We start from the raw sequence: 22,425 nt of genomic DNA on the forward strand, positions 1-22,425 counted from the left end.
CAGTGCAGTGCTTTGTAAAAAAAAAATGAAAAAAAAACACCTAATCGTCTTTCAATTTCAGCATAAACAAAATCAGTTAGGAATGCGAAATGCATTTCAGCTAAAGGGAGTTGTTGTCTAAAAGGAAATCGGGCAAATTGCTCGCTTTGCCATTCGCAACTTCCTGCCCTGCTCCGTTATCACAACGTGCAATCAACTCGCGACTCTTTTTCTTTCTTCACGTTTTGCATACGAAGAGATTGATTTGCATTTATGACTTCTTCCCGTTTGCAGGCTCACCTGCTGGACGCCAGGTCCACGAGAGAGTTGGCTTGAGACATGCCGCTGCTGCCAGCTGGAGAAAACGTCAGTGGAGAAGAAAAACCCGAGAGAGGAAGCCCTGCCAAAACACAAGGTGGATGAAATGTTGGTCACTTTTTCAAGATCTTCACAAACCAGAAATCTGAAGGACAAAATCCCAAAATTATTTGATATTATTATTTTGGAAAGTGGGAACATTTTTGACCATTTTTCATTTGTTAACGAACTTAAATTTGGCCGTGTTATGATTAATGAACTCATTTACTACCATATTTTTTTTTTTTACTCGGCTGGTAGTGAGTGAGTTAACTATTGAAGAAGCCATCACAATTTGGTGCCGGCCCAAATTTGGATTGGACGAAAACTTGCAAACAACATCTGTATTTTCTCTGCGCAAGCAACCTGTAAACCTTGAACGTCTAATCTTATCCGCTTGCGCTCGATACGGTCGGCTCAGTGCAAGATGAGGACTGGGACTGCGCGATCGGCGCGTGGCCTCATCAGATCACTCATGTCACATGCCCGGAATCGGACTTGAACACAAGCCAACCGGACAGATGAGGCGGCGAGGGATGGAAGGAAATAGCAGGAAGGCTTGTGCAGCTTTTTTCCACATTGCCAAAACGTTTGTGAAAGTCAAAGTAAGTCCCCCCCCCCGAAACGCACAACCGACCTGCAGCCACGGGAGGCGCGGGGCCCAGCAAGTGCCGGTGGCAGCGCGGAAAGCCGGCGCTTCCCAGCGGGGCGACCGGAGGCAGCATCTCGATGGGCGGCGCCGCTCGCACGGGGGGGTTAGCGGGGATGGGGGTTAGGATGGGCGTGGCGCACATGCCAACCGAGAGGTTGGGCAACGAGCCCATCCCTGCAAGGGGGACGTGGAAAGTGGGTTAGGATGCGGCGGGACGTGTGGATGAAAAGTGAGTCGGAGGATGACTGAGGTTCCGTGCGGATTTAGGAAACACAAAAATGCACACAGTAGCGATCATCAATTTGGATTATGAAAGCAAAACTAAACATGCGTGCGGAGTTGGCAAATGCAAGTGTCCACTTGTAAGTGTTGAAAAATGATCAACGCAAAATATAGATACAAACCGCAAGATCCATGAAATAAACGTGAGTCACACTCCTTTTTTGTTTTGTTTGTACCGAAGCGGGCCGACGAAGGGGGGGCGGCATGAGCGACAGGAAGCTGCTTCATGCCCATCGGCAGCGCGGCGGGTAAACTTCGGCCCTGCAGCTTCATCTTAATCAGCTTCATGGCGATGGAGAACTCCTGCCGGTCCATCTTGCCGTCGCCGTCCATGTCGGCCAAGTTCCTGAAAGAGACGCGCTCGCCGGAATGAAATTCGCTCCCTCTCCAAAACTTCAAAAGTTGAAGCCAAGCAAGCGACCCAATCAAGCATTTCCATTTGGAATCAGCGAGGAAGCCGAGAGGCCCGACTCACCAGATCTCGGCCAGCACGGACGATGGCAGGCCCGACTGCAGGAAGAATCCTCGCGCTTGTTCACCTGCGGACGGGAGAGCAAAGGTCACGGGAGGAGCAGCCAAGCGGGGCAAAGTTGCGAGTTTGTACCCGAGACGTAGCCGAGGACGGGGGCCAAAGCGTCAAACTGCTTGTCGTGCTTGCCTCGCTCCTCCGGAGAGACGGACCACGCGGTGCCGCATCCACCTGCCGACGATATATGGAATAAGAACATGGAGCTGCACCTGAGATCTACCGCATGAACACAAAAGTTCACAAGTTCAAAGTTTTGTGCCGACTCTGCATCGTTGGCCTGTGACGTGCAATTCCCGCGCTAATCAATGCAGAAAAATCCACCGTCAGTCGCTTTCGCTTGCATCTCTCAAGGCCGTTTTCGGGGTGGCTGAGCAGTAAAAGCGCAAACCACGCCGATGGCAATCGATAAGTCACAAAAGAGTCGCTCCGATCACAACACACAGTAAGGTTGGATACGTTGAAGTGGAATTTTTATTCTTGAACAAACTATTGGCCTTTGTTTTCATTTCAATGGAGAAAACTGATTCGACATCCGACTAAATTCGATGACAATCTTGGTCACAAAAAAAGGAAACATAAACAAATGAAAGCTGGCGGGCCGTTTACGAGGTTGGAGTGATCCTGTGACACTTTGGGGAAGATGAGAACGATATAAATGAGAAGGTAGACTTGACGTTTTTCAAGCCATTTAGCAGTTCCCTCACTTCAGGAAATGCCAGCCTGAACTTCCCCCAACCTCACACAAACATCCTGGCTCTGTGAGCCTGGCACACACACACACACACCAAGTCCCCTGGAGGTTGCCTCAGGATGAAATTGGACCAGCATCGTGTTCCGAGGAGCCGACGAGACCCGCCGACATCCAGCGGAGGTTGCCGTCACCAAGGAAGGTGCGTTTGATGCGTTCACGCGCTTTCCTCATTTAAGCCGCTCACTCTGACCCACATCAGCACGCGAAACACCTGTGCAGGTACTTTTCTTCCCACGGCCTGACCCACTTGCTGGCATTGTCAGCAAAAGCTGACGTCATTAATCTGCCCAACGCTGGCAGGATTTGGCACAGCCCCGCCGGGAACGCGGCAAAGCTGCTCAACACGCCGTTCGCGAGCATCAAGATGCTTGAAGAGAAGATAAGTGATGCTCAGAGTTCTGTTTAAAAAAAGGGGCGGGACCGTTGCAAAAAGCCTCCATGCCAGCAGGTGGCAATCGGCGCCCGTCAAATGTCAATTAATCGATTAAATATGCATTTTTAAAAATGTTAGAATTCCATCCCATATCCAAAGTCACGTCTCCTCGTGAGAGTTGCGGCTGTGCCGGAGCTGAGATCAGCTGCCTTCGGGAAGTGGGCGGGGCATAACCCTAAACTGCTTGCCAGCCAATCGCAGGGCGTGCAAAGACAAACAACCACAATATTTTGAGCGGCTAATCATGCGTTCTTCGGAACTGCAAATTTAGCAAAGAACTCATTTACAATCGCAATCAAGTACGTGCTTCCCTCCCTCACTTTGTCACCTCGAGAAAGTCTGGATGTTTTTTCTTGGACAATAGCGAGTTTCATTGGAGCAAGCCAGTATTGTTCAAAATGTACCGTCCAAAAAGCGTTTGTACACACGTCACATTTGAGCCACCTTCAAGTTGACCCTGTGCTTTCTTACCGTTCATGGCTGCAGGTGGCGGTGTCCTCCGCACGGCTGGCTAACTCGCAGACATCTGCAGAGGGGGAGAGAAGGCAACATGCGTGAGTGAGTGAGTAGACCGACCGACTGAGCGTGCGTGTGTGTGTGTCTTTCGCATGCTGGGGGGAGACAAGGCAGGAGGAGGTTTTAAAAAAAAAAAAAAAATAAGGAAAAACGAGGCTCTGGAGGGAAGCGGCGTACAGCTTTGTCTTGTTTTCGATAGCACGTGGCGGCCCGAGCGTACGAGCAGTTTGTCTTGATTCCCCCGGCGACGTTTACGACGTATGCGTCGATCGTTCGCAACCATCTCGTCCTCGTCCTCGTCCTCGTCGCTTGGCTCGGGATCAACTGACGAGATTTTGTTTTTCCCGCTCACATTCACGCTTCCATTGCTCATGTGCTCCAATACAAAAAAGATGGAAAAGAAGGCCCAAATCTTTTTGAAATCAATAATATCCTTTCAATTATTCAATTGGAAGATCAAATCATCGGATATCTATCCGGATGGCAAAATCCACGTGGGCCCCTCGGCAAAACTCGTAAGTCAATTCCCAGCTGCTTATTTGAGTTATTTTAGGAGTTTTGATGTCAGCTTTGGGGCAAACATTTTGGGTCGACCCATTGTTGTGCTTGGCTTTGGTGACTTTCTCTTCCCAACCCAAATGTAAAAAGTCAAGCATAAAGTCCATTTTTCATTAGGCATACATGAAGGTCCAGACATTCCAACAACTGTAATGATGACTAAACGCCAGTAGATGTCAGCATTGCAGCTCTTTTGGAGATGACAAGTTAGTTGCGAATAATAACCCGATTTATTTGGCGCTTTTCTGGACAAGCGGACGCTCAAAGCGCTCACAATGACTCCATTTTTCGTGCACCCACGCTTTCTCACACTTGTGCATGGCAACACGGTGGAAGTCAGACAAGTTGAGGCACGTCGCACGTCAACAAAGCACGTCTACGGATGGCATCAAAAGAGTACACGCCACGCTAGGTCGTAGAAAGCGCGTCGTGAGCGGGAAAAAAGATGACACCGTTGATGGAGTGGTCGCTGACTAAAGATTGCTGTCAAAAGCTTTTCTCAGTCATTTTTTTTTTGTGACAAAAGTCATTTGGGGGCAGGAACGCGGTGACTGGCCTTTCAATCCGTTTCAGTGAGGTCCAATTGATTTGTGTTTGGAGCGCATGGAGGAACAAGCTCGGTCGGCGAACATAAAACTTGTAAGTCAAGGTAGCAACCGTGCTGCACTTTCTCTTGTCTTGCGCAAACAAGGCAGTCGTATCCACCCTGATTGACAAACACTGGAGTGCTCCGAGGTGGGGTGTGAATGAGCGGTGTCAAATATGCCAGAGCAGCCTCGCAGTTTCTCCTCCTCCTTTTTTTTTGGAGTCAAAAACAAGGACCCATTTTCAAATTTGGAATTTCACTTTGATGAACTTGGCATCAAACCTCTTTAGCTCGCTTCAGTTGACAAATTGACGACTTTTGGACTCTCCCTGCATGCTGATTGGCACCTGTGCTTGGATGTGCACATCAATGCATCACGGGGTGTGTGTGTGTGTGTGTGTGAGGGAACGTGTCTCACACACATGCACACACCCCCACACACACTTTGCATAGAAGGACTGTCCTGTTCGAGCACAGGAAACTTGGCCAAGCCTCTGGGAAGAAAGAAACCTGTGTGTCTGTACGTATACGTGTGTGTGTTTGTGCGTGTGCACTTATACAGTATTCACACTGCTATTCACCTTCCCCCTGTTGTGCTGCTGCAGGCGTAAGTCAATGTTAAAGTTCTTATTGGGTCCTTTAGAAACAACACTCATGCAATGAATCCAATATTGTATGTCGCCTCACATATGTAGCGCAACAACAAAGATTTTTTTCATTGCAAAAAGTCGATTAGTTGTGCCTATAAATAAAATCAAATAAGATGTCTACTGTAGATCAAAACACAGATTGTGAGTAAATGAGACCAAAAGAGCCTCGAGAGCAAAGAAAGGGACGTTGAAGGTATACGAAGGCCACAATATTAGGTACACCTGCATAGTCTAATAAGACCCAAAATGACTTTGACAGCCGTGATCTCGAGCATCTTCACTGAGCCAATGCACTTGTTTTACTTAAAAAAAAAATCACGAATTGAAAACTGAAATAGTGCTAATCTTGTCTCCGTTTGGATCGCTTCCTGCGGAATCTTTGGCAAATTGTTATGCCACACTAAGGAATCACTGATTTTGAGTGCAGGTGTCAAAGTCAAGTCCCAGAGGTCAGATGCAGCCTGCCACATCATTTCTTTTTTTACTTGTTCATGCACGCAAATAAAGTGGCCTACTTTGTGGAGTGTGTTTTCTTTTTGCTTAATGGATTTGTTCCTTTCTTTTAAGCAAAAAAAAAAAAAAAGGTTACCAATTGTTTAAAAATAGGACTTTAAAAATAAACTGAACACCAGTATTCATAGTTTCCTTATTTCAAATCTATAACACCGATGGGAAGAGAGGCCCACCAAAATGTATTGACTTGAGAATAAAGCTCGAAGGCTGGCGGCTGTTTGTCTCAAACAAACAAACAAAAAAGGAAAAAGACAATCTTTGTTCCAAAAAAGGCGAAGGTAACGTGGCAGGCTTCAGACGCGTGTAAAAAAACGAAAAACAAACACAACCCCCCTCCAAAAATAAAAAATAAATAGATGAGATGAGGTGTGTGTGTATATCCGTGCGTAGAACACGCTAAGCTTTCTCTCGCTAATAAGAACAATTGAAAGAAGAAGAAATGCAGCAACGTTTTCGTAGCAAAATGGACGACTGCAAACGGGTTCTTATTTACCTGTTGCGGAGGCACAGCGGCCGGTTGTCAAGACATCCGCAGGAGGCCAATTGAATTGGGATAGCGGAGGAGGAAACAGCGAGGAGCAAGCAGAGGACGCCTCGAAGGCGGGGCCGGCGGCAGATTGGAAGGGGGCGGAGTCTCGGGGCAAACCGGAAGTCATTTCGCCATTAACTTCCGCCTGGGATTTTCAACGTAAAATGACTCGCGTCACGATGTCCTGTTTCAATTGCGGTTTGGACTATTAAGGGATCCAGTTTCAAAGAATTGTCATTTTAGCCTGATACTTTTACATGGATAACATGAGCAGATTATTGCTTTAATTCCACAATACAAGTAATGACTCCATTGAGTGCTCACTGATAGTTTATTTCAGAAGAGAAAACAAAATGCCTCAACAGGCAATTGCTCACAATAAAGTATTGCAGCTCATTCAACGAAAGCTTTTTCTTCAATATTGGTGTTGTATGTGATACGCTGCAGATGGATGGCGATGAGCTGCGTTCAGAAGGCTCTGAAGAGCTGGTTGGGCAGGTAGCCAAGGTGAAGAAAGGACGTCTGGGCCTCTCTCTCCAGGTTGGCCAGCTCTTGCACCGTGGGAGCCAGCACGTCCACGTGACCCTTGTAGTTGCCGCCTAGCACGGTAAATACCAAATATGTTCAGCAAGACATGCGAGGCAAAAATCCCATGTTTTTTTTCTGGTGGCCGCAGTTTGGAGCCTGGAGCGCGAAAGCCGTACCTCCCAGTGTCCTGCGTTGGCCGTAAGTCACCTTGCCGTCAAAGTCGTCCACGGGCACCTTGATGTCGGGCTCGCACTGGGTGATGGTGCACTTGAGGTGTTCCTCGATTTCGGACAGCAGCTGCCATTCAAAAAGGTGACCACAGACCATGTCACGTCAACCAAAATAATAACCAGAAGCCATAGAGGGCGCCAGTCACCTCCTTCTCGTTGTACCAGATGGTGCAGCCTCCATCCTGCTTGAGTCGCGTGTTGTAGCAGCCTCTGCCTCGGTTTGGGCAGACATGGTACCACACCTGAAGAAATACAAAACGCTGTTGAACGCAGGGTGGAGCCAAAGCAGTAAAAGTCAAGACAAAGGGAATGGAGAGGGAAACATTTTTGTTGCAGCACTATTTAGAACTAAAATAAGAACTCCGTCTAAGTATTGTAGGTGTGCAAACGTGCTGCCTAAATGGGCAGCGGCGGAATATAGAAAGTCAACTTGACAAAGCTTTACCTTCTCTTTCTCCATGGCAACCAATGAGATGGCCAAGCCCATTCTGTGGGTGGAAAAAAAAGAAAATACGACTTCGAAGAGCCACGAGATAATGCGCAAACAAACATCAGACCCGTTAAACGCCTCACCTTTCTGCTCGACCAACTCTGCCAATTCGGTGGACGTAGTTCTGCTTCTCATCTGGCAGCGTGACATTAATCACTAGAGAAACAAAGTAAACTAAATGTTAATCGACAGAAATGGAATTGAAAACTAAAACGAACATGAGCGCTGCTTCTTTAGCGGGTTGCTGTAGAAATTGAAAGCGAAAAGTAAACGAGATGAAAAGTTTTATGCCGGACCTTTTCAAAATAAATGTCAGAAGATGTGCTGTTCAGGCATGCCTGGAAAACAACCTGCTGCCTAAACGGGCATGTGAGGATGACGAGACTAAACGCCGAGTCTGCATTTGCAGTGGAGCTACCGTAGGGAACGCCTCGGATGTCGATCCCTCTGGCGGCGACGTCGGTGCAGATCAGAAGTCGCACTTCTTTTCTCTGCGGGCACAAAAACCTGAAATGTCGCACAACTGCAACAATTTTTGCAAGTGGTCCCTTTACCTTGAAGCGCTCCAAGTTGTTCTTCCTCTCGTGGGGCTTGCGGTCGCCATGGAGACAGACGCAGGAAAACTGGTGCTTTTTGCTGTCTGGACCTGATGGGAAGTGACCATCTTAGCATATTTTTTTTTTTTTTAAAGAGCCGAGAAAAGCCTTCTACCTCCTCCTTGCTGGATGAAGTATTGCTCCATGTTGTCACAGTCGATCTTGGTGCGGCAGAAGATGATGGCCTGGTCCATTTTGTGCTCGGTGATGGCCCTCACCGTGTACTCGCCTTTCAGCATCTTGATGGCCTCAGACCACATTTCTGGAAAATGCAAAATGCGACATTGTGACATTCACGTGGGAATGTGTGGCAAGAAGAAATGTTTTCCAAAACGCACCGGCTGAGTTGCTTCCCGGTCTGGTGTTATCTTTGGCATGCACCTCATCAGTCTAGCCCAACGGGAAAGCAAAAAAAAAAAAAAAAAAAAAAAAAAAAAAAAAAAAAAAACTCAGTTCCACAGTTTGCTGCCTCAACGCAAAGTCAACATGAAGGGAGCAAATGTTTGAAAAAGCAAAACCCGGCCGACTGACCCGGACGTGGCTCTTGCCCAAGCGCTCCCAGAGTCGGTCGGCTTTGGGGTTGACGGGCACGACCACGTGGTGCACGGTCTCAGGCACCGAGTCCTCGCCCTTCAGGTCCACCCAAGTGGGGAAGTGCATGATGCGCTCCGACAGCTTCTTCACGTCGTACGAGTGCAGCGTGGCCGAGCACACGATCACCTGCGCCCCGCGCAAAATTAATTGTGGGTTCTCGCCGCACCCTCGTTAGCGCCCTCCCTCCTCGTACCTGCAGCCGTTTTCCATCAGACGTCACTTGAGGGATCTGATTATGGATTCTGTTGATGAAGTCCGTGTAGCCCGCCGACAGGAGGCCGTCCTGCAGACGACAAAAAGTATTGCCCCTGAGCTGCACGCCACCGCAAACAAAAAACATTCGGGATCATCCGTACACATTCGTCAAGGACCAGAAAGCGGACTTGGGACAGGCTCAGCTTCCCGGTGGATATGAGGTCGTCCAGTCTGCCGGGGGTTCCCACCACAATGTCCACCTAAAAAGAAAAAGAAAAGCCAAATTTGAAAAGGGAGGAGCAGGCCATGCAGCAGCAACTAAATGTTGGAGGCTACGTACGCCTTGCTCCAGAGCGGACATTTGCTCCTTGGCAGCCACGCCGCCAATCACCAGCAGCTCCCTGCACACGCACACGCACACGCACACACCAACGTGAAAAGTCACAACTGTGCCGGGGCGTTGGCGACCTCTGCTGGTAGGTTGTTTGCATTGTACTTATGTCAAGGTGTTGCGTGGCACCTGAGCTTGGGGTCGGCCACGTATTTCTTGAACTGCGTGACATTGTTGAGGGTCTGCTCGGCCAGTTCCTTGGACGGCTCGATGATCAGCGCCTTGGGGGCGTTGCTGGACGCTTTTGTTTGACTCACCTTGGCGCTGCCTGCCAATGCAAGCAAACAAAATGTCACGGCGACGGTTATTCATAGTTGAGCACAAGGCTTTTATTTTGAAAGGTACCGACCTGTCTGTAAAGACTTGACCGTGTGAGCATCCGGCGCCTGATCCAAGGCGACGAAGCCGCTCTTGGGCGCAAACTTGAAGTCGTCCCCCCCAAAGTTGAATTTCAACTCTGCATTCTGGCACACACACACACACACAACAAAAACAACTTTTTTTTTTTTTTTTTATACCATGAGTTGACTTTGTTCAACGTTGATCAAAGCAAACAATACCTTGAGCACACAGGATGCAAAGAAGGACTGGTTCTTGAGATTTGGAGGGATCTCGAAAGCCAAACCCAAATCATTACCTGGTTGATTTGAAAACAAACATCACAAAAGTGGAGCGTGCTGGAGGCCGTCCCAGCCGATGCATCGATATTATTGTGGCCAGTCAGCTACTAACGATAAAAGTACCATTTTTGGAGAAGGAAATGTGGCCTTTGTCCATGTCGATGTAGCATCCAATTGTGTCATGCATGGTGAACTCCTGCAAAGGAACAAAACAAGAAAATTATTTTTGAGAAGCGCTCGTAACGCTAACCCACGGAATGCCACTTTTGCGTTTGACCTCGCCATAGCTGTCAAATTGCTTGTTGTTCGATTTCTTCCCAGTTCCGCCAAAACCAAACCCGTACTTGTCCGTTCCTACAAAGGAGGAAGAACAACAAGAAAATAAACAGTCAAGCAATAAAGAAAAAAGAAAGTGACTTACCCAAGTCGAGAGCTGCCTGGCTGGTGGACCAGCCGACGCGACACAGGCCTTGGTCGTGGCACGAGACCTCGTAGCAGTACTTGCCTGCAGTCACAAGCGCAACACTTTCAAAGGGAAAGTCGGTAGCGTTTGGTGAAGAGGCTGAAATCGGAAACGTTGGCTGACCTTTGGTAACACCCTTGGTGGAGCGGGAGCCGTGCCATTCCTTGAACTCGCGGCTCTGGCAGCACAGTCCGTCCGGCCCGATCGCTGAAATGAAGCCACAAGTAGCGAGAAGTTAGTAACAAATGCAAAGCTGAACAGTTGCGCATTGTTTCTTCTGTTTTTTTCTGCTCTTCTTACCAAATGCAGCGCTGCGGTCATACGGGTTCATCTGCCAATTTTTGAACACTGACAAAGACGACACCACATCAGCATAATTAACCTTTTCGCAATTGATGTGTGCGCAGATCATTCTGAGCGATCAGGTGACGCTCACCAGCTCCACCCGTTTTGATGTCGGCTCTGCCTTTCTTGCCCTGCTGCTGGTCGGTCAGCGTTTCATGCACAATCTGGATGACGGGAATGCTGAAGGCCTGACAATCGCAGCACGTTTAATATCAGACGGCGACGTGGAACGTGAAGGTTCGTTTGAAACATTTTATTTTATTTCACCGATACTCACTCCTGTTTTACCGCTACCAGTTTCGGCTGCCTTCAGGAAAAAATGGAAAAAAAAAATGGCTGTCAAATGTTATCCTGGTTGCAAATAGTTTTTGCTGTCCAATCCGATTTCAGCCTCGATGTATTGCCATGTCAAACTCATCAGCCTGATGTTAACGCAACATGATATGAGCAACGTGATAGCAAAACTTGAGTTGGACAATTTTGGTCTACTATCTGTGAACACATTCGGCACTTATGGTGACTTTTATGAAATATTTGTCATGTCACCAGACAAACACCAATTCTGAACTCTCAGCATCGTTGCGTGCTGCATTCGACTGCTGACTTGAAGAAATCAATTGTGCAGACTATTGGCAGGCTCACCATGAGGACATCTCCTCCGCCGAGAATCAACGGAATGGACTCGGCTTGAATGTCAGTAGGAAGCCTGACATGAAACAGTGACAATAGAAGAAGCACTTGACATTTCAGATCGACATGCAGCGATGAGTGTGCAGACGTCGACTAACACAAAGAACACGTGACTTACAGCCAGTCCATTTCTTCCACAGCTTGCGCGATTTCCGCCATAACGCCCATTTCTAAACGACACAAACGATGATTCGCAATGACATCGCGTCGCGTTCAATTCGTGCTTATTATTCGGTTTTAAGTTGAACTCACCAGAAAAGGCTGCCATGACAGCAACCAGCGTGAGAAAATATGCCGGATGTGACGTGGACGCGACTTTGCACGGGGGCACTTTTGCTTTGAGGCGGATCGGAAGGAAACAACGCGTTCTGTTTTTTTTTTATTTTCCCAAATGTAATTTCCCAATTGCGATTACGATTTGAACAAAAGTGAAATCGAGTTTATAATGCGTCTATTTGTCCCCTCACAACGACACGTGTGTTCTTTTTTTTTTAAAAATATTATAATCACTATCACAAATTATGTGTAAAGTAGAAGCTCAGCACCGAAATCAAACGCCACGATAGACGCTTTACAATTAATATATTTAGAAATGTCGAATAAGCAGAAATGAAAACGAGAACGAAACAATCTGCGAGGAACTGAAGAAAAACGTAAGCACAAAAAGCCGTAAATGGGAATTTGAATGGAATTTACAGTGAGTAATTGTGTAAACTATGAGCCAAAATTATTAAAGTAAAGAAAAGCGTGGTCAAGTTATGACTTTAGTTCCCGATGTAATCACTTCGCAAGTGTTGATTTTCTTGTTTTTGTTCCCTTGCGCTTGCCGTAGTCGGCCGTGACAGCTGCGCTTGCTTTGCAGTCAGCTAACATGGCAGAAGAAAGCGTCATGGAAGGCGAAGATGAAAACATTTTGTACGATTTGCTCGTTCTAAGCGAATGGCCTCCGGAGATTGACACTCTGGTGAGTCGTCTTCCATTTGCAAGCTTTCTTTGCTGGCATTTCTGCCGCAAGTTGGACGTCACCTTTGCAGCTGTGACGTGGAGCTTGCTCGATGTGCAGCCGCCGACGTCAACATGAGTCCAACTTCGATTCAAATTCGGAGCGACATTTGGCAGAGAAGAGAATTTTTTTTTTATTATTAATTATTCATTTAAACTGATGAATTCGCTTCTCCTTATGTCACGCAATGAGGCACTTCCATTCACCGCAAACAGCCTTTAAAACATTAAAGTGATGTAAAATTCCATTTAAATGAACAGAGTATTATGGTGATGAGAAGAAATCACCTCTTGTCTTATTTTTGCAGCTACGAGGCAACAAGGAACATAAAACCTCCCTTGTAGCAAAAGCAGTGACAGGTAAGGCAAAGTTTGGGTTGGATTATTAAAAAGTGAGCTCAATGGATGTTATTTTTTCTGCTTCTTTAGTTGAAGTGTTTTGTTTTAATGTTGCTAAACGTTTGTGTGCTAATTGTTGCTTTCCTTCCAGGCCCTTTCCGCCTCATCCTGCACTATTTGTGGTACAGGTAATTTGAAAAGAAATATGGAACTTAATATTAATAAAAAAATATTTGAATAAAACTATGGAGCATTACTTGGGTCACATGTGCCAAAAAGAAAATGACTATGTAGTTAAGAGTCGTAATCTTGCAAGGATAATATAATGTAGATAACTATTTAGAAATGATGGCGTTTGCTTCTGCCACCTTCAGCCCGTCCAGCTCTTCTCTGCCGTTGGGCCTCCTGCAGCTGGTGAACAAGCAGATTGGCTGGCAGCTGGTGCTCTCCAGGTGAGCATCACACACACGATCATGTGACAGCCTCACAAAATCATTTTCATTGTTTGTCCGTTCGCTTGACACATGTGTTCGTTTGTTTTTTTTGCCTCTTCAGTAACGGCAAACTCTTGGCGGTGGTTCAGGACCAGTGCGTGGAGATCAGGTACTTGCCGAGCGAACATCGTCTCAAACTGTCACTGCGTAATCGCTCGCAAAGGGTGTGGCCTTTGCATATTTGTCTATTGAAGACGGATGGAGTTCTTATCGAAATGAAAATCAATGCCAATATCACTTGGGGACAAAAGTTCTTAAGTAGCCTGAGTTGTCTGAACAACACAATTGAGTCCACATAGCTCGTCTTTGGAAGAAAATCCAATTCAACTTGAGCCACCGAGTACGTTAAAACTCGCCAGTTTGCGTTCAGTTTTGCTTTTTATTTCTTTTCAGATCTGCGAGAGACGACTTTGGCTCGGTTATTGGGAAGTGCCAAGGTAAGAGCCGCTTTGCCTTCTTCGAGCCTCGCAGTCCTAATGAATACCGAAAATAAATATGGTCTTCATTTGACAAGGCACGGAGAACAAATGTTAGCAAATGTGGCCAATTTTGAGTGAAAAAAAAAAAAGATTCTCAAGCTTCAAAATGGTGAAATGAAGCCGCTCTTGATCAATCGCCGTGGGCGTGTCCAGTGAATGTACTGAAACAAGCGCCTGCTCACCTGTCAACCGAATAACACCTGGCTGGAAAAAAGGAAATGAAAATCTGGTGGTTGTCACCTGAAGCTTTTCAGTTAGTTGCACAAAATGGCAACGTCTATTTTCTTTCTTAACATTGCTTCGGTGTTGGCATCATCGTGCATGCTCGCGCTCACTCTCGCCTTACCGGCATCGTCCCCGCCGCCGCCCCCCCCCCCCCCTCGCTGTCCTGCCTGGCCGCTTACATAATTCATGGCTGCTGAGCTGTGATAAACGAAGCTTCTTTACATGGATGGCGCGCGTGGCGGCTTTGCGGGCTGATTTCCTCCTCGCCTTCCACCCACGCACGCACCCCAGCCCATTTTCTGGCTTCTTACCCCCCCAACCAACCATTGTAAAAAAAGCCATTTATGTGGAAATGGAGCCCCTCTCGGTTGCGGCTAGCGTGCACAATACATAAAAAAGAGGGGGGGGGGTGTAATTTGAAGAAAAGATTGAAAAAGGAGCTAGAAGAGAGAACACCGGAACGGTTTTGTTGCCTGCTCTCGTCAACATTATGCACACCTGCATAATCGAATGACATCTATACTGTACATGAGCTGAATATAAAGTAAAACAAATTTCCTGCCAGTGTCAGTCTAGAAATATCTACCCTCATTTACAAATGAGTCGTATGTCATCAACTTTGTCTCACTACCAAAACAGTTTGACAACAACCTTGAAGCTTTTCTTTTTATCTGCATGACTGCATTCTACTTCCCCCTGGTGGCCAATTTGCACACAGCACACGGAGCTGCAACATTCGTCATTTTCTTATATCTCCACGTGAGTTGGGCTGGATTAGTGGCATTTCCGTTCACTCGTATCTCAAGGCGCCGCCTTTCTACACTGGCTCATCATTTCCAACAGTATCGCTAAAATGTCAAGAGGTGGCAGTATTGCACTACACATGCCTTCCAGTTAACTCCCATAGAAACCAGTCAGCTGTGTGCAATGACTGAAACGTTTTGCTTGCAGTTGCTGAAGGCATTATGATGACTTTTCAGATACTGTGAAGTCGTTATGTAGGCGTGCCTAATGAAATGTCCCGTGAGACTTTGCAAATGATGCATTCATTAAAGCTTGAAGGCGTGCCACGTTTTCATCCTCCTGCGGAGCCGTTTGATGCATCGGCCCTCACTCACGGCGGTCGGGGGAGTGCCGGATTTATTCTTTGTCACCAGCCACTGCTTTACGTCTCCTCTGTCTTTTGTTCTCCAAGTCCCGTCATGCGTTGTCTTTTATTTGTCGGCCGCATTGCCCACCGGGGGCCGTGAGCGCCGTCTGCTCAGCCGACACAATAGATGCCAGGAGCGCCATTATGCGCTAACAACAAAAGAAACACACACACACACTTGATTTTCATAACTTTATTGCTGTGGCGGTTGTATCATCCTTCACGCTGTTGAAGAAATTTTACACGCCAAAAGAGACATATTTGCACAACATTTGCATCACTGGATATATAAAGGCGGGACAAGCATTGTCATGTTAAATAAAACAAAACTATACACCCAGATGTGTTTATGTTGATACTGCTGCCTTATGGTATTTTATAGGTACTGCAGGATTTATGTTGTATTGATTGGCGTATTTCTGTAATTCAAAATATTGCTTTGGTGCCATCTTGCCGCCGATGATGAACTATGTTGTAGTCAAGGAAGGAGCTTTATTTAGTCAACAAAAAAAGCGCTTTGGCGTCATTGCATCTGTTGACAATTCAAAACGTTTTTGGCTGGTTGTCACTTACTGGCAGGCAGTGGCGCATTTTTGGGACGTGTCCAATAAAAAGCTTCCGAAAAAACAAAAAGCGCTCCGCACTGTTGAGTCTGCGTCTCGACCAGCCGAGGGAAATTTCAATGATCATGTTGGATCGTTTCTTGACTAATCCGTCTTTGTGAGACAATTATTAAGACGTGTCGCTGATCGCTTGCTTGGCGCAATGTGCTGATGTACGACGACATTGTCGGCATTTGGATTCCTCATCGCAGCAGCGGCGAGGGATTTGTTTCTCACACACGTGCACGTGCGCCCACACTTTTGCTCATCTAACTTTCAAACGAAGCCTCGGCCGTCCTCGCTCGTAACATGTGACCACGCCTCGTTTGTGCAGTGCCGAAGGATCCCAACCCTCAATGGCGGCGGGTGGCGTGGAGCCACGACTGCGCTCTGCTGGCCTTCGCCGACAGCACGGGCACGGTGCGCCTCTTCGACCTCGTGGGCAGCGAGCTGTTTGTCATACCGCCGGTAAACACCCACGCACCCTCCACACGTGTTGACTTTTGTCGCAATGACATCACTCGGCGCAATTGGACAAATATTTTTGAACGACCGCGTTGACATGAAATGGAACTCAAGCTGGTCAAAATGTGTTCTTGAATCCAGTGGACTGTCACGTCTTCCTCATCCGCCCGTTTCTGAGCCAAAAGCGGAGAAAACGAGCTGAAAAAAAAGTTATTTTCTTGTCTTTGATTTTGTCTTTTGCACGGCAGAAAATGTTAGCAAAGATCATAAAACGGATTCCGAATGAGAAAGTGAGAAAAGACAAAAAGTCTCGTCACGTAACTTGCTTGAAATTCCGGTTGGCGTCTCGTCTTCAGTCCCGTTTCACGGCCCCCCGTTTTCATTTTTAATGCGTCACACGCTGCGTACGCCTTCAAGCCTCGCTTGATCCTCCCTCCGTGCTTCTTATCCTTCCGTCATCGCCGTCTCGATGCCTCGTATCAAAGTCCACCCATTGCACCCCTCGCTTTATTAGCATTCTAGCCCGGCCTCCTTTTGCCTCTTGTGGGCTCCCGAGCCACCGTTTGGCGGGCTCCCGTCTGTCGTCTTTACATCGCGGCGTAACGTCTTCGGTGAGGCTTTGTGGCTTCTTTCACACATCAAAAGACAATTTTCCAAATGCGGCGTCTCAATGGCTGAATATTCCCGTTGACTGTCATCTTGTCATGCCGCCCCCGTCCCCCGAATCCAAGGAGCTGAGTTTCCCGGGGGATTTCAGCTGTGCCGCAGCGGGCCTCATCTTCCTCGGGTACACGGGCGGCGCTCAGTGGTCGGCCGAGCTGCTCGTCATCACCTACGGGGGCGGGCTCAAGAGCTACCTGGTCAGGTGAGACCTCGCTTTTTTTTTTTTGATTGACACTCATTAATGGTGAAAAGCCACAGGATCCAGGAACGTATTTTTCCACCAAAGACGCGGAAGTCAACTTCAATGCTGGACGGGAAAATCATTTTTAAAATATCTAAAAAAATAATTAAAAATATGCATCTTAGCGGGGTTCACTTTACTTGTCCGTCGACTGGATCCAAGATAAAAGCTAAGCATTGTTAAGTGTCAGTTGTTGACCTGGCTTGCCTTCAGCTGACAGCGCCGCTCCTTCCATCCTCTTAAGACGTCAATCACAAAACCGCCACCAGCCGCTATTGTCAACTTACCGCGCCGGCCGTCTTTTCCATTTGTCACCGTGCAGACAAAAAGTATTGGAGCGCCTAGCCAAAAACATCTACGACAACAAACGTCGTAAAAGAGCAGAATGCACTGAAACCGCGCCCCATTCAACTGTCAATCAAAAACCACTTGTACGACCTTAAAAATGTCCTCGTGTCATGATGTCACCCAAAAGAGACTCAATGCTGCCGTCTGATGGCCAAAGTTAATAGCATGTTTATTTTTACTTTCGCTCACTCGTTCGCTCACTGACTGACAATCTCTTGTTTCAACAGCGTGGGCACCAATCAGAACTTCCAAGAGAACCACAGCTTCAACTTCGGCGCTCACTTCTCTCACGGCATTACTTCGGCAATCTACCACCCGGGCCACCGGTAAGTCCGCACGTCTTGACAGTTGGTTTCTGAAAAGCTGCCGTCGTCAGTGCGTTTGCCGAGTTGCCGGCTCAACACGCCCGTCCGACCTCCGATGCGGAAGCCACTCCCACCGGCGCGCGCCACGGACGGCAAGCAGATTGACTTTGGCGGACAAATCTCGCCTCGGCAGCTTAATGGCTCCTGACGGCCGCTGTCGAGTGTTTGCCGGCCGACAGACAGGATGAAACTTTAATGATGTGCCGTGTGAAAAGTGGGTCAGCGCAAGCGGTTGCATATAGATTGGCGACACACAATTTACGGTGAGCCTGCGTTTGTGCAAGCGGCCTCGCCATCAACAGTACAGTCGAGCCACAAAAAAAAAAAAAAAAAAGTCACAGGAGTGAAGTCTGCCATTCACTTTGGACAATTGGACGGCTCCTTGGAAAAAACGTCAAGCCCTGAAGCCTTTTTTTCTACTTAGCAACCTGAACTTGGCGAAGCATGTCGATCGTGAGCGCGCGCGGCGGACATCGTGCACGTGTCGAGCCGTCTCAGGTTTTCTGGCATCTGCGCGTGCGGCGAGCCTGATTGGAAACGTCAATCTGGTTTGGAGGTGCTGCCCGCTGTTCATCTTGCGGGCACCAGGGTGCAATGTTGAGCCGAGCGGTGCTCGTCCCACCTCGGGTCCACTTGGATTCAGCGCGGTGCGCACGTGGTTAGCACATCCGACACGCTGGGTTCTAATCTCTCCGCTTTTTAGTTGTGACTCATAAAAAATGGATGGATGAATGCAAACGAACCCAAATGTCCCCCCACGTGCACATAAGATGGCCATGTTTTGGTTGGTTGCAGGCTGCTGTTGGTGGCCGGCTGCGATTCGGGAGAGGACGGCTCGTCCAAGGCGTCCTCTTGCGGTCTGACGGCGTGGAGGACGCTCTCCGGCTCGCCGCATTACAAACAAGTCACCAGCTTGGAGGACGACGTCAACACTGTGAGGCCGTCGCCACCGGAAAATTGAACCTTTGGAAAAACGGCTGTTGCATATTCCAATATCCATATTTTGCCCATTGTTTGCACGTCCTTAAAAACATGACGTCTTAACATCTCACAGAAGAATTATTATTATTTTTTTTTTCTCATGAATTTTGATGACGAGTGTTTGCTATGTGCCATTATCGCGCCACCAATGTTGTCCGTGAATGTAAAATACGTCATGGCACTCGTATCTGGAGGCAGCGATGTATTAAAAGTATGTGTGGAGCTCCTAAAACGTGTTTGGCGTTTTTTTAATTTCTTTTTTCAGAGTCACAAGCGAGCTTTCTTGCGGATGCCGAGCTTGAGGCTGTTCGGCCGACAAGGACATGAAAAGGTAGACAAAGTCGTTTGCTTTTCTTGTGGCTTGCCGACCAACGTGAGCACTTTCCGTCTTCAGGACGGCGTTTTGCGCATGAGTCTGAGCCCCAACGGGACGCTGCTGGCCGTTATTCACTTCTCGGGTCGGCTGTCGCTCTGGGACGTCCCCTCGCTTAAGCAGAGGGCGGCGTGGGATCAGGACCAGCAGGTATGATGCAACGCTCGCCCGCCGTGAGCTGGACGCCGTCGCTGCCGGCTTCGGACCGCTCGCCAACCAATCGCAGGCCGCATACAGACAAACAATTTGTCGTAGGCGTGAACGAGTTGAGGCCCGTGAGGAGTGCGCTTTGACGAACGTACTTTTTGCACATCGTGAGCTGCCTTTGGTTCCACTTGTGTTTGGTGTCTGGGAGAAAAGATGACTTTGTGCAAATGTGTGTGCATTTCTGCCTCCTGGAAGTGGAAAGAGGGGGGAAGAGATTAATGGCATCTTTTTTTTCCCCCTCCCTCGCCGGCAGCCAGGATTTGAGGAGATCAATCCGGAGTGGAAGACGTCACTGGAGAGGAGGAAGAAAATAAAAGGTAGTTCGGCCCGCGGCGCTTTCGGCACAAGACGGCTTTTTTGGCGATTTATTTATTTTTCACGCTGACACAGCACGGCGTGCCGGATTCGATGGAATGTTCTTTGACGCGTCTTATTCATCCCACCATGCTGTCCTTTGACAGTTTGGGGCTTTTTTTTTTGAGGCGGCTGACGGCTTGGCTATGTTGGAAATGTTTCATTTTAAATTGCGAGCATAATTGCAACGTGATGAGCGTGTAATTACCTCTGATGCGGCACGTGCAACAAATCTGTGACCATCTACTTTTTTTATTTGATTTAATTTAATTTATTATTATTATTATTTCTATATAAAAATATCAAGTTTTGGTCATGCAGCAGTGTGGCCCACTGCATGTCTAACCCAAAAAAAAAAAGTAATTGAAAGTGAATGTTGCAAAATCTAAGAACATAAGATGTTTGCAAAAATATATATTTTTTTGCGCTTTAAAGTGTATAATAGCAGGAGGGTTTGGAAAAAAATAATATATATAAAATATTTCTCTATATGCGAGCGGCGGCGCGTTGTGCTTTCTGTTCAGACAAGGAGCAGTACCGTCCGCTGGTGGACGTGAACTGGTGGAGCGACGGCGTGCTGATCCTGGCCCGCTGCTCTGGCGCCGTCACCGTGTCGTCCGTCCGGAGCCTGCGCAACCTTCTGGGCAAGTCGTGCGAGTGGTTCGAGCCCTCGCCCAGAGTCACGGCCGCGCATAATGGCGGATTCCTCAGCTTGGAGGTACGTCGCCGCCTCGCCACGCCACGCATTGATTTTTATCATCTTCATCAACGATCACAATACCATGAAATTTGGAATTTTGTCCGTATGGCAACTCACAATCTCCAAGCGCAAACCGAAGCGGCAGCCTCAAATGCAATTTTGAAGTGGAAATACTTCAATTGTGTGATGATGAAATGCTCTGTACTTTTTTTTTTTTCTGCTTCTTTTGTATTTGGAATCCTCGAGATCACAACACCTTCCGGGTTTATTCCACTTTTTTTGCGCGTTATCGCCAGGATTTCTTAAGCTGCCAACTTTTGGGGAAGGTTTCATCAGCCAGTCTTAGCGTGCGTGCGCATGCAGATGCAATCCGAAGGAGAAAGATGATGTGTTTTTTCCAGTGCTCGTACTGATAAAAAAAAAAAAAAAAAAAGACGACATGCCACATGGCTGAAATGCAGTTTGAAGTTTTTGCCCTTGGTCGTGATTTTTGACATTTGATGTTTTTGGCCGCCAGTGCGAGGTGAAGCTCGCCCAAAAACGCGTCCGCCCGGAAGGCAACGTGGCCGGCGGCGGCGACGACGAGGGCGACGACGGCGGAGACTCGGATTCGGACGACGAGTCCTCCGCCAAGGCCCGCTACTTCGGCTACATCAAGCAGGGCCTCTACTTCGTGACGGAGATGGAACGCTTCGCGCCGCCGCGCAAGCGGCCCCGCACCGTCGGCAAGAACTACCGGCTGGTTAGTCTCCGGTCCACCACGCCCGAGGAGCTCTACCAGAGAAAGGTACGAGGCCATTTGGAAAATGAATTGGACCTTTTACTCACGTTTTGGAGCTGTCCAATAAAAAGCTCGAATGTCTGAGTTTTTTGAATCTGTCTTTTTCGAATGTCAAAAATTCCGGCAGAGCAAATTGACAAAACAAGTGTCGTCACTGCCGATTTAAATTTTCTCCCAAAGGCTAATTGCGGCGTGTGGCAGCCGCCGCTCACGACAAATTGCGGCAAAAGCGCCAATCGGCCTCCCCTCCCAGTTTGAGCACGGCCGGCTCATCCGTCATTTTTATGAGCTCGCATCCGGCGCCTTCATCATCAGCGGCGGCCATTCGTCTTGCCCATCAAATCGCAACAGCCCCCCAGTTAAAAGTCATACATCATTATTACTATCGCTTTGTCCAGACCGGCTGCACATTGTCGTCGGCCCAAATTCGATCCGTGGTCATCCTTCACCACTGGATCGTGGAGTTGGCTCACTTGTTGCACGTTGGCTGGATGGCACAGTTTTTTTTATTTATTTACGGTTGAGATTGACAAAGGATGGAAACAAAACACAAGCACATCGTCCACTTGAGAAAAACAAACGTCTCCCCTTGTCAAATGAATCTTTTCGAAGGAACGACATCATCTTGCCTTTCTCTGTTTTCGACTGTTGCGAATGTCCGCACGCAATCAAGACGCGACCTCGCCTCATCTCTGCCTGACATATTGAGCACAGGAAAGGCGTCCCGGTGTGATTTCCTCGGCCGTCGGACCTTCGCTCAACGCGTGCGTCTCGCTGGCAAGGCTGCCGACATTTTCATTAGGCCGAGACGGCGAGCCGGCGAGAGGGCGGAAGGGAGAGAAAAACGTTTTTTTGATGTCCTCCTCCAACAGTTTTGACTGTGCGGGCTTCTCGCTGCCCTCGAGGATGTGCGGTCTGGCTAATGTGCTGCTTTGTACTCCCACACACACGCGCGCACACCCCGTATGTGTGTGTGTGCACGTACGTGTGCATGTGCGTCTGTACGTGCACGAGATGCGCGTGGGCTTGCTATTGTCCAATCAAATCATTTTCAAGGCATTGATATGACACGAAAGCATCTGTGTTGCCAACAAAGGCCGGCTATTTAAATCATAACTTCAAGGCTGATGCCGAGCGTTTCTGTTTTATGCCAGACAGGATCCACCCCCACATTATGAC

General features: G+C 47.9%; 3 protein-coding genes across 7 annotated transcripts in view; 1 reads left to right on the forward strand and 2 right to left on the reverse strand.

Annotated features, from left to right (window-relative positions):
• The window catches only part of itsn2a (intersectin 2a), a 17,832-nt gene extending 11,419 nt beyond the window's left edge, over positions 1-6,413 (reverse strand). For 2 of the 3 annotated variants that reach the window (XM_088285646.1, XM_088285645.1), the window contains exons 1-7: positions 6,300-6,413; positions 3,455-3,509; positions 1,875-1,970; positions 1,746-1,809; positions 1,447-1,616; positions 974-1,162; positions 280-379 (exon numbers count right to left, since the gene is read on the reverse strand). In XM_088285646.1, the coding sequence (XP_088141772.1) occupies positions 280-379; positions 974-1,162; positions 1,447-1,616; positions 1,746-1,809; positions 1,875-1,970; positions 3,455-3,461 (626 nt within the window). In that variant the 5' untranslated portion in view covers positions 3,462-3,509; positions 6,300-6,413. The remainder of the gene's footprint in view (positions 1-279; positions 380-973; positions 1,163-1,446; positions 1,617-1,745; positions 1,810-1,874; positions 1,971-3,454; positions 3,510-6,299) is intronic. The other variant, XM_088285647.1, reaches the window with a different exon arrangement.
• Positions 6,414-6,647: 234 nt separating this feature from the next.
• Positions 6,648-11,839, reverse strand: ddx1 (DEAD (Asp-Glu-Ala-Asp) box helicase 1). Its single transcript, XM_088285926.1, has 26 exons — positions 11,730-11,839; positions 11,596-11,647; positions 11,430-11,493; positions 11,065-11,094; positions 10,879-10,975; positions 10,743-10,790; positions 10,566-10,649; positions 10,401-10,484; positions 10,257-10,333; positions 10,103-10,175; positions 9,920-9,996; positions 9,709-9,823; positions 9,489-9,627; positions 9,309-9,369; positions 9,130-9,228; positions 8,967-9,056; positions 8,711-8,899; positions 8,518-8,569; positions 8,295-8,441; positions 8,138-8,229; positions 8,002-8,074; positions 7,667-7,739; positions 7,539-7,581; positions 7,240-7,335; positions 7,040-7,160; positions 6,648-6,934 (listed from the first exon to the last, which is right to left on the reverse strand). The coding sequence occupies exons 1-26, from the start codon at positions 11,743-11,745 to the stop codon at positions 6,804-6,806; spliced, it is 2,223 nt and encodes a 740-aa protein (XP_088142052.1). The 5' UTR covers positions 11,746-11,839; the 3' UTR covers positions 6,648-6,803.
• Positions 11,479-22,425, forward strand: part of nbas (NBAS subunit of NRZ tethering complex) — a 48,452-nt gene continuing 37,505 nt past the window's right edge. For 2 of the 3 annotated variants that reach the window (XM_088285923.1, XM_088285925.1), the window contains exons 1-15: positions 12,268-12,441; positions 12,788-12,839; positions 12,970-13,006; positions 13,193-13,270; positions 13,374-13,421; positions 13,706-13,749; positions 16,103-16,236; positions 16,965-17,098; positions 17,713-17,811; positions 18,646-18,784; positions 19,097-19,162; positions 19,226-19,354; positions 19,665-19,728; positions 20,290-20,483; positions 20,983-21,252. In XM_088285923.1, coding sequence (XP_088142049.1) covers positions 12,349-12,441; positions 12,788-12,839; positions 12,970-13,006; positions 13,193-13,270; positions 13,374-13,421; positions 13,706-13,749; positions 16,103-16,236; positions 16,965-17,098; positions 17,713-17,811; positions 18,646-18,784; positions 19,097-19,162; positions 19,226-19,354; positions 19,665-19,728; positions 20,290-20,483; positions 20,983-21,252 — 1,581 coding nt within the window. In that variant the 5' untranslated portion in view covers positions 12,268-12,348. Of the gene's footprint in view, positions 12,131-12,267; positions 12,442-12,787; positions 12,840-12,969; positions 13,007-13,192; positions 13,271-13,373; positions 13,422-13,705; positions 13,750-16,102; positions 16,237-16,964; positions 17,099-17,712; positions 17,812-18,645; positions 18,785-19,096; positions 19,163-19,225; positions 19,355-19,664; positions 19,729-20,289; positions 20,484-20,982; positions 21,253-22,425 lie in introns of those variants that run through there. The other variant, XM_088285924.1, reaches the window with a different exon arrangement.

The sequence above is a fragment of the Idiotropiscis lumnitzeri genome, chromosome 21 (assembly GCF_059441095.1).
Source record: "Idiotropiscis lumnitzeri isolate Australia: NSW breed Sydney's pygmy pipehorse chromosome 21, RoL_Ilum_1.0, whole genome shotgun sequence".
Lineage (NCBI taxonomy): Eukaryota > Metazoa > Chordata > Actinopteri > Syngnathiformes > Syngnathidae > Idiotropiscis > Idiotropiscis lumnitzeri.

Excerpts from the sequence above, each read along its gene's own strand:
- ddx1 (XM_088285926.1), bottom strand. Across the intron at positions 7,336-7,538 it reads TTGCCATGGAGAAAGAGAAG|GTGTGGTACCATGTCTGCCC; the intron begins GTAAAGCTTTGT and ends GTATTTCTTCAG. Across the intron at positions 6,935-7,039 it reads CCAACGCAGGACACTGGGAG|GCGGCAACTACAAGGGTCAC; the intron begins GTACGGCTTTCG and ends TTACCGTGCTAG.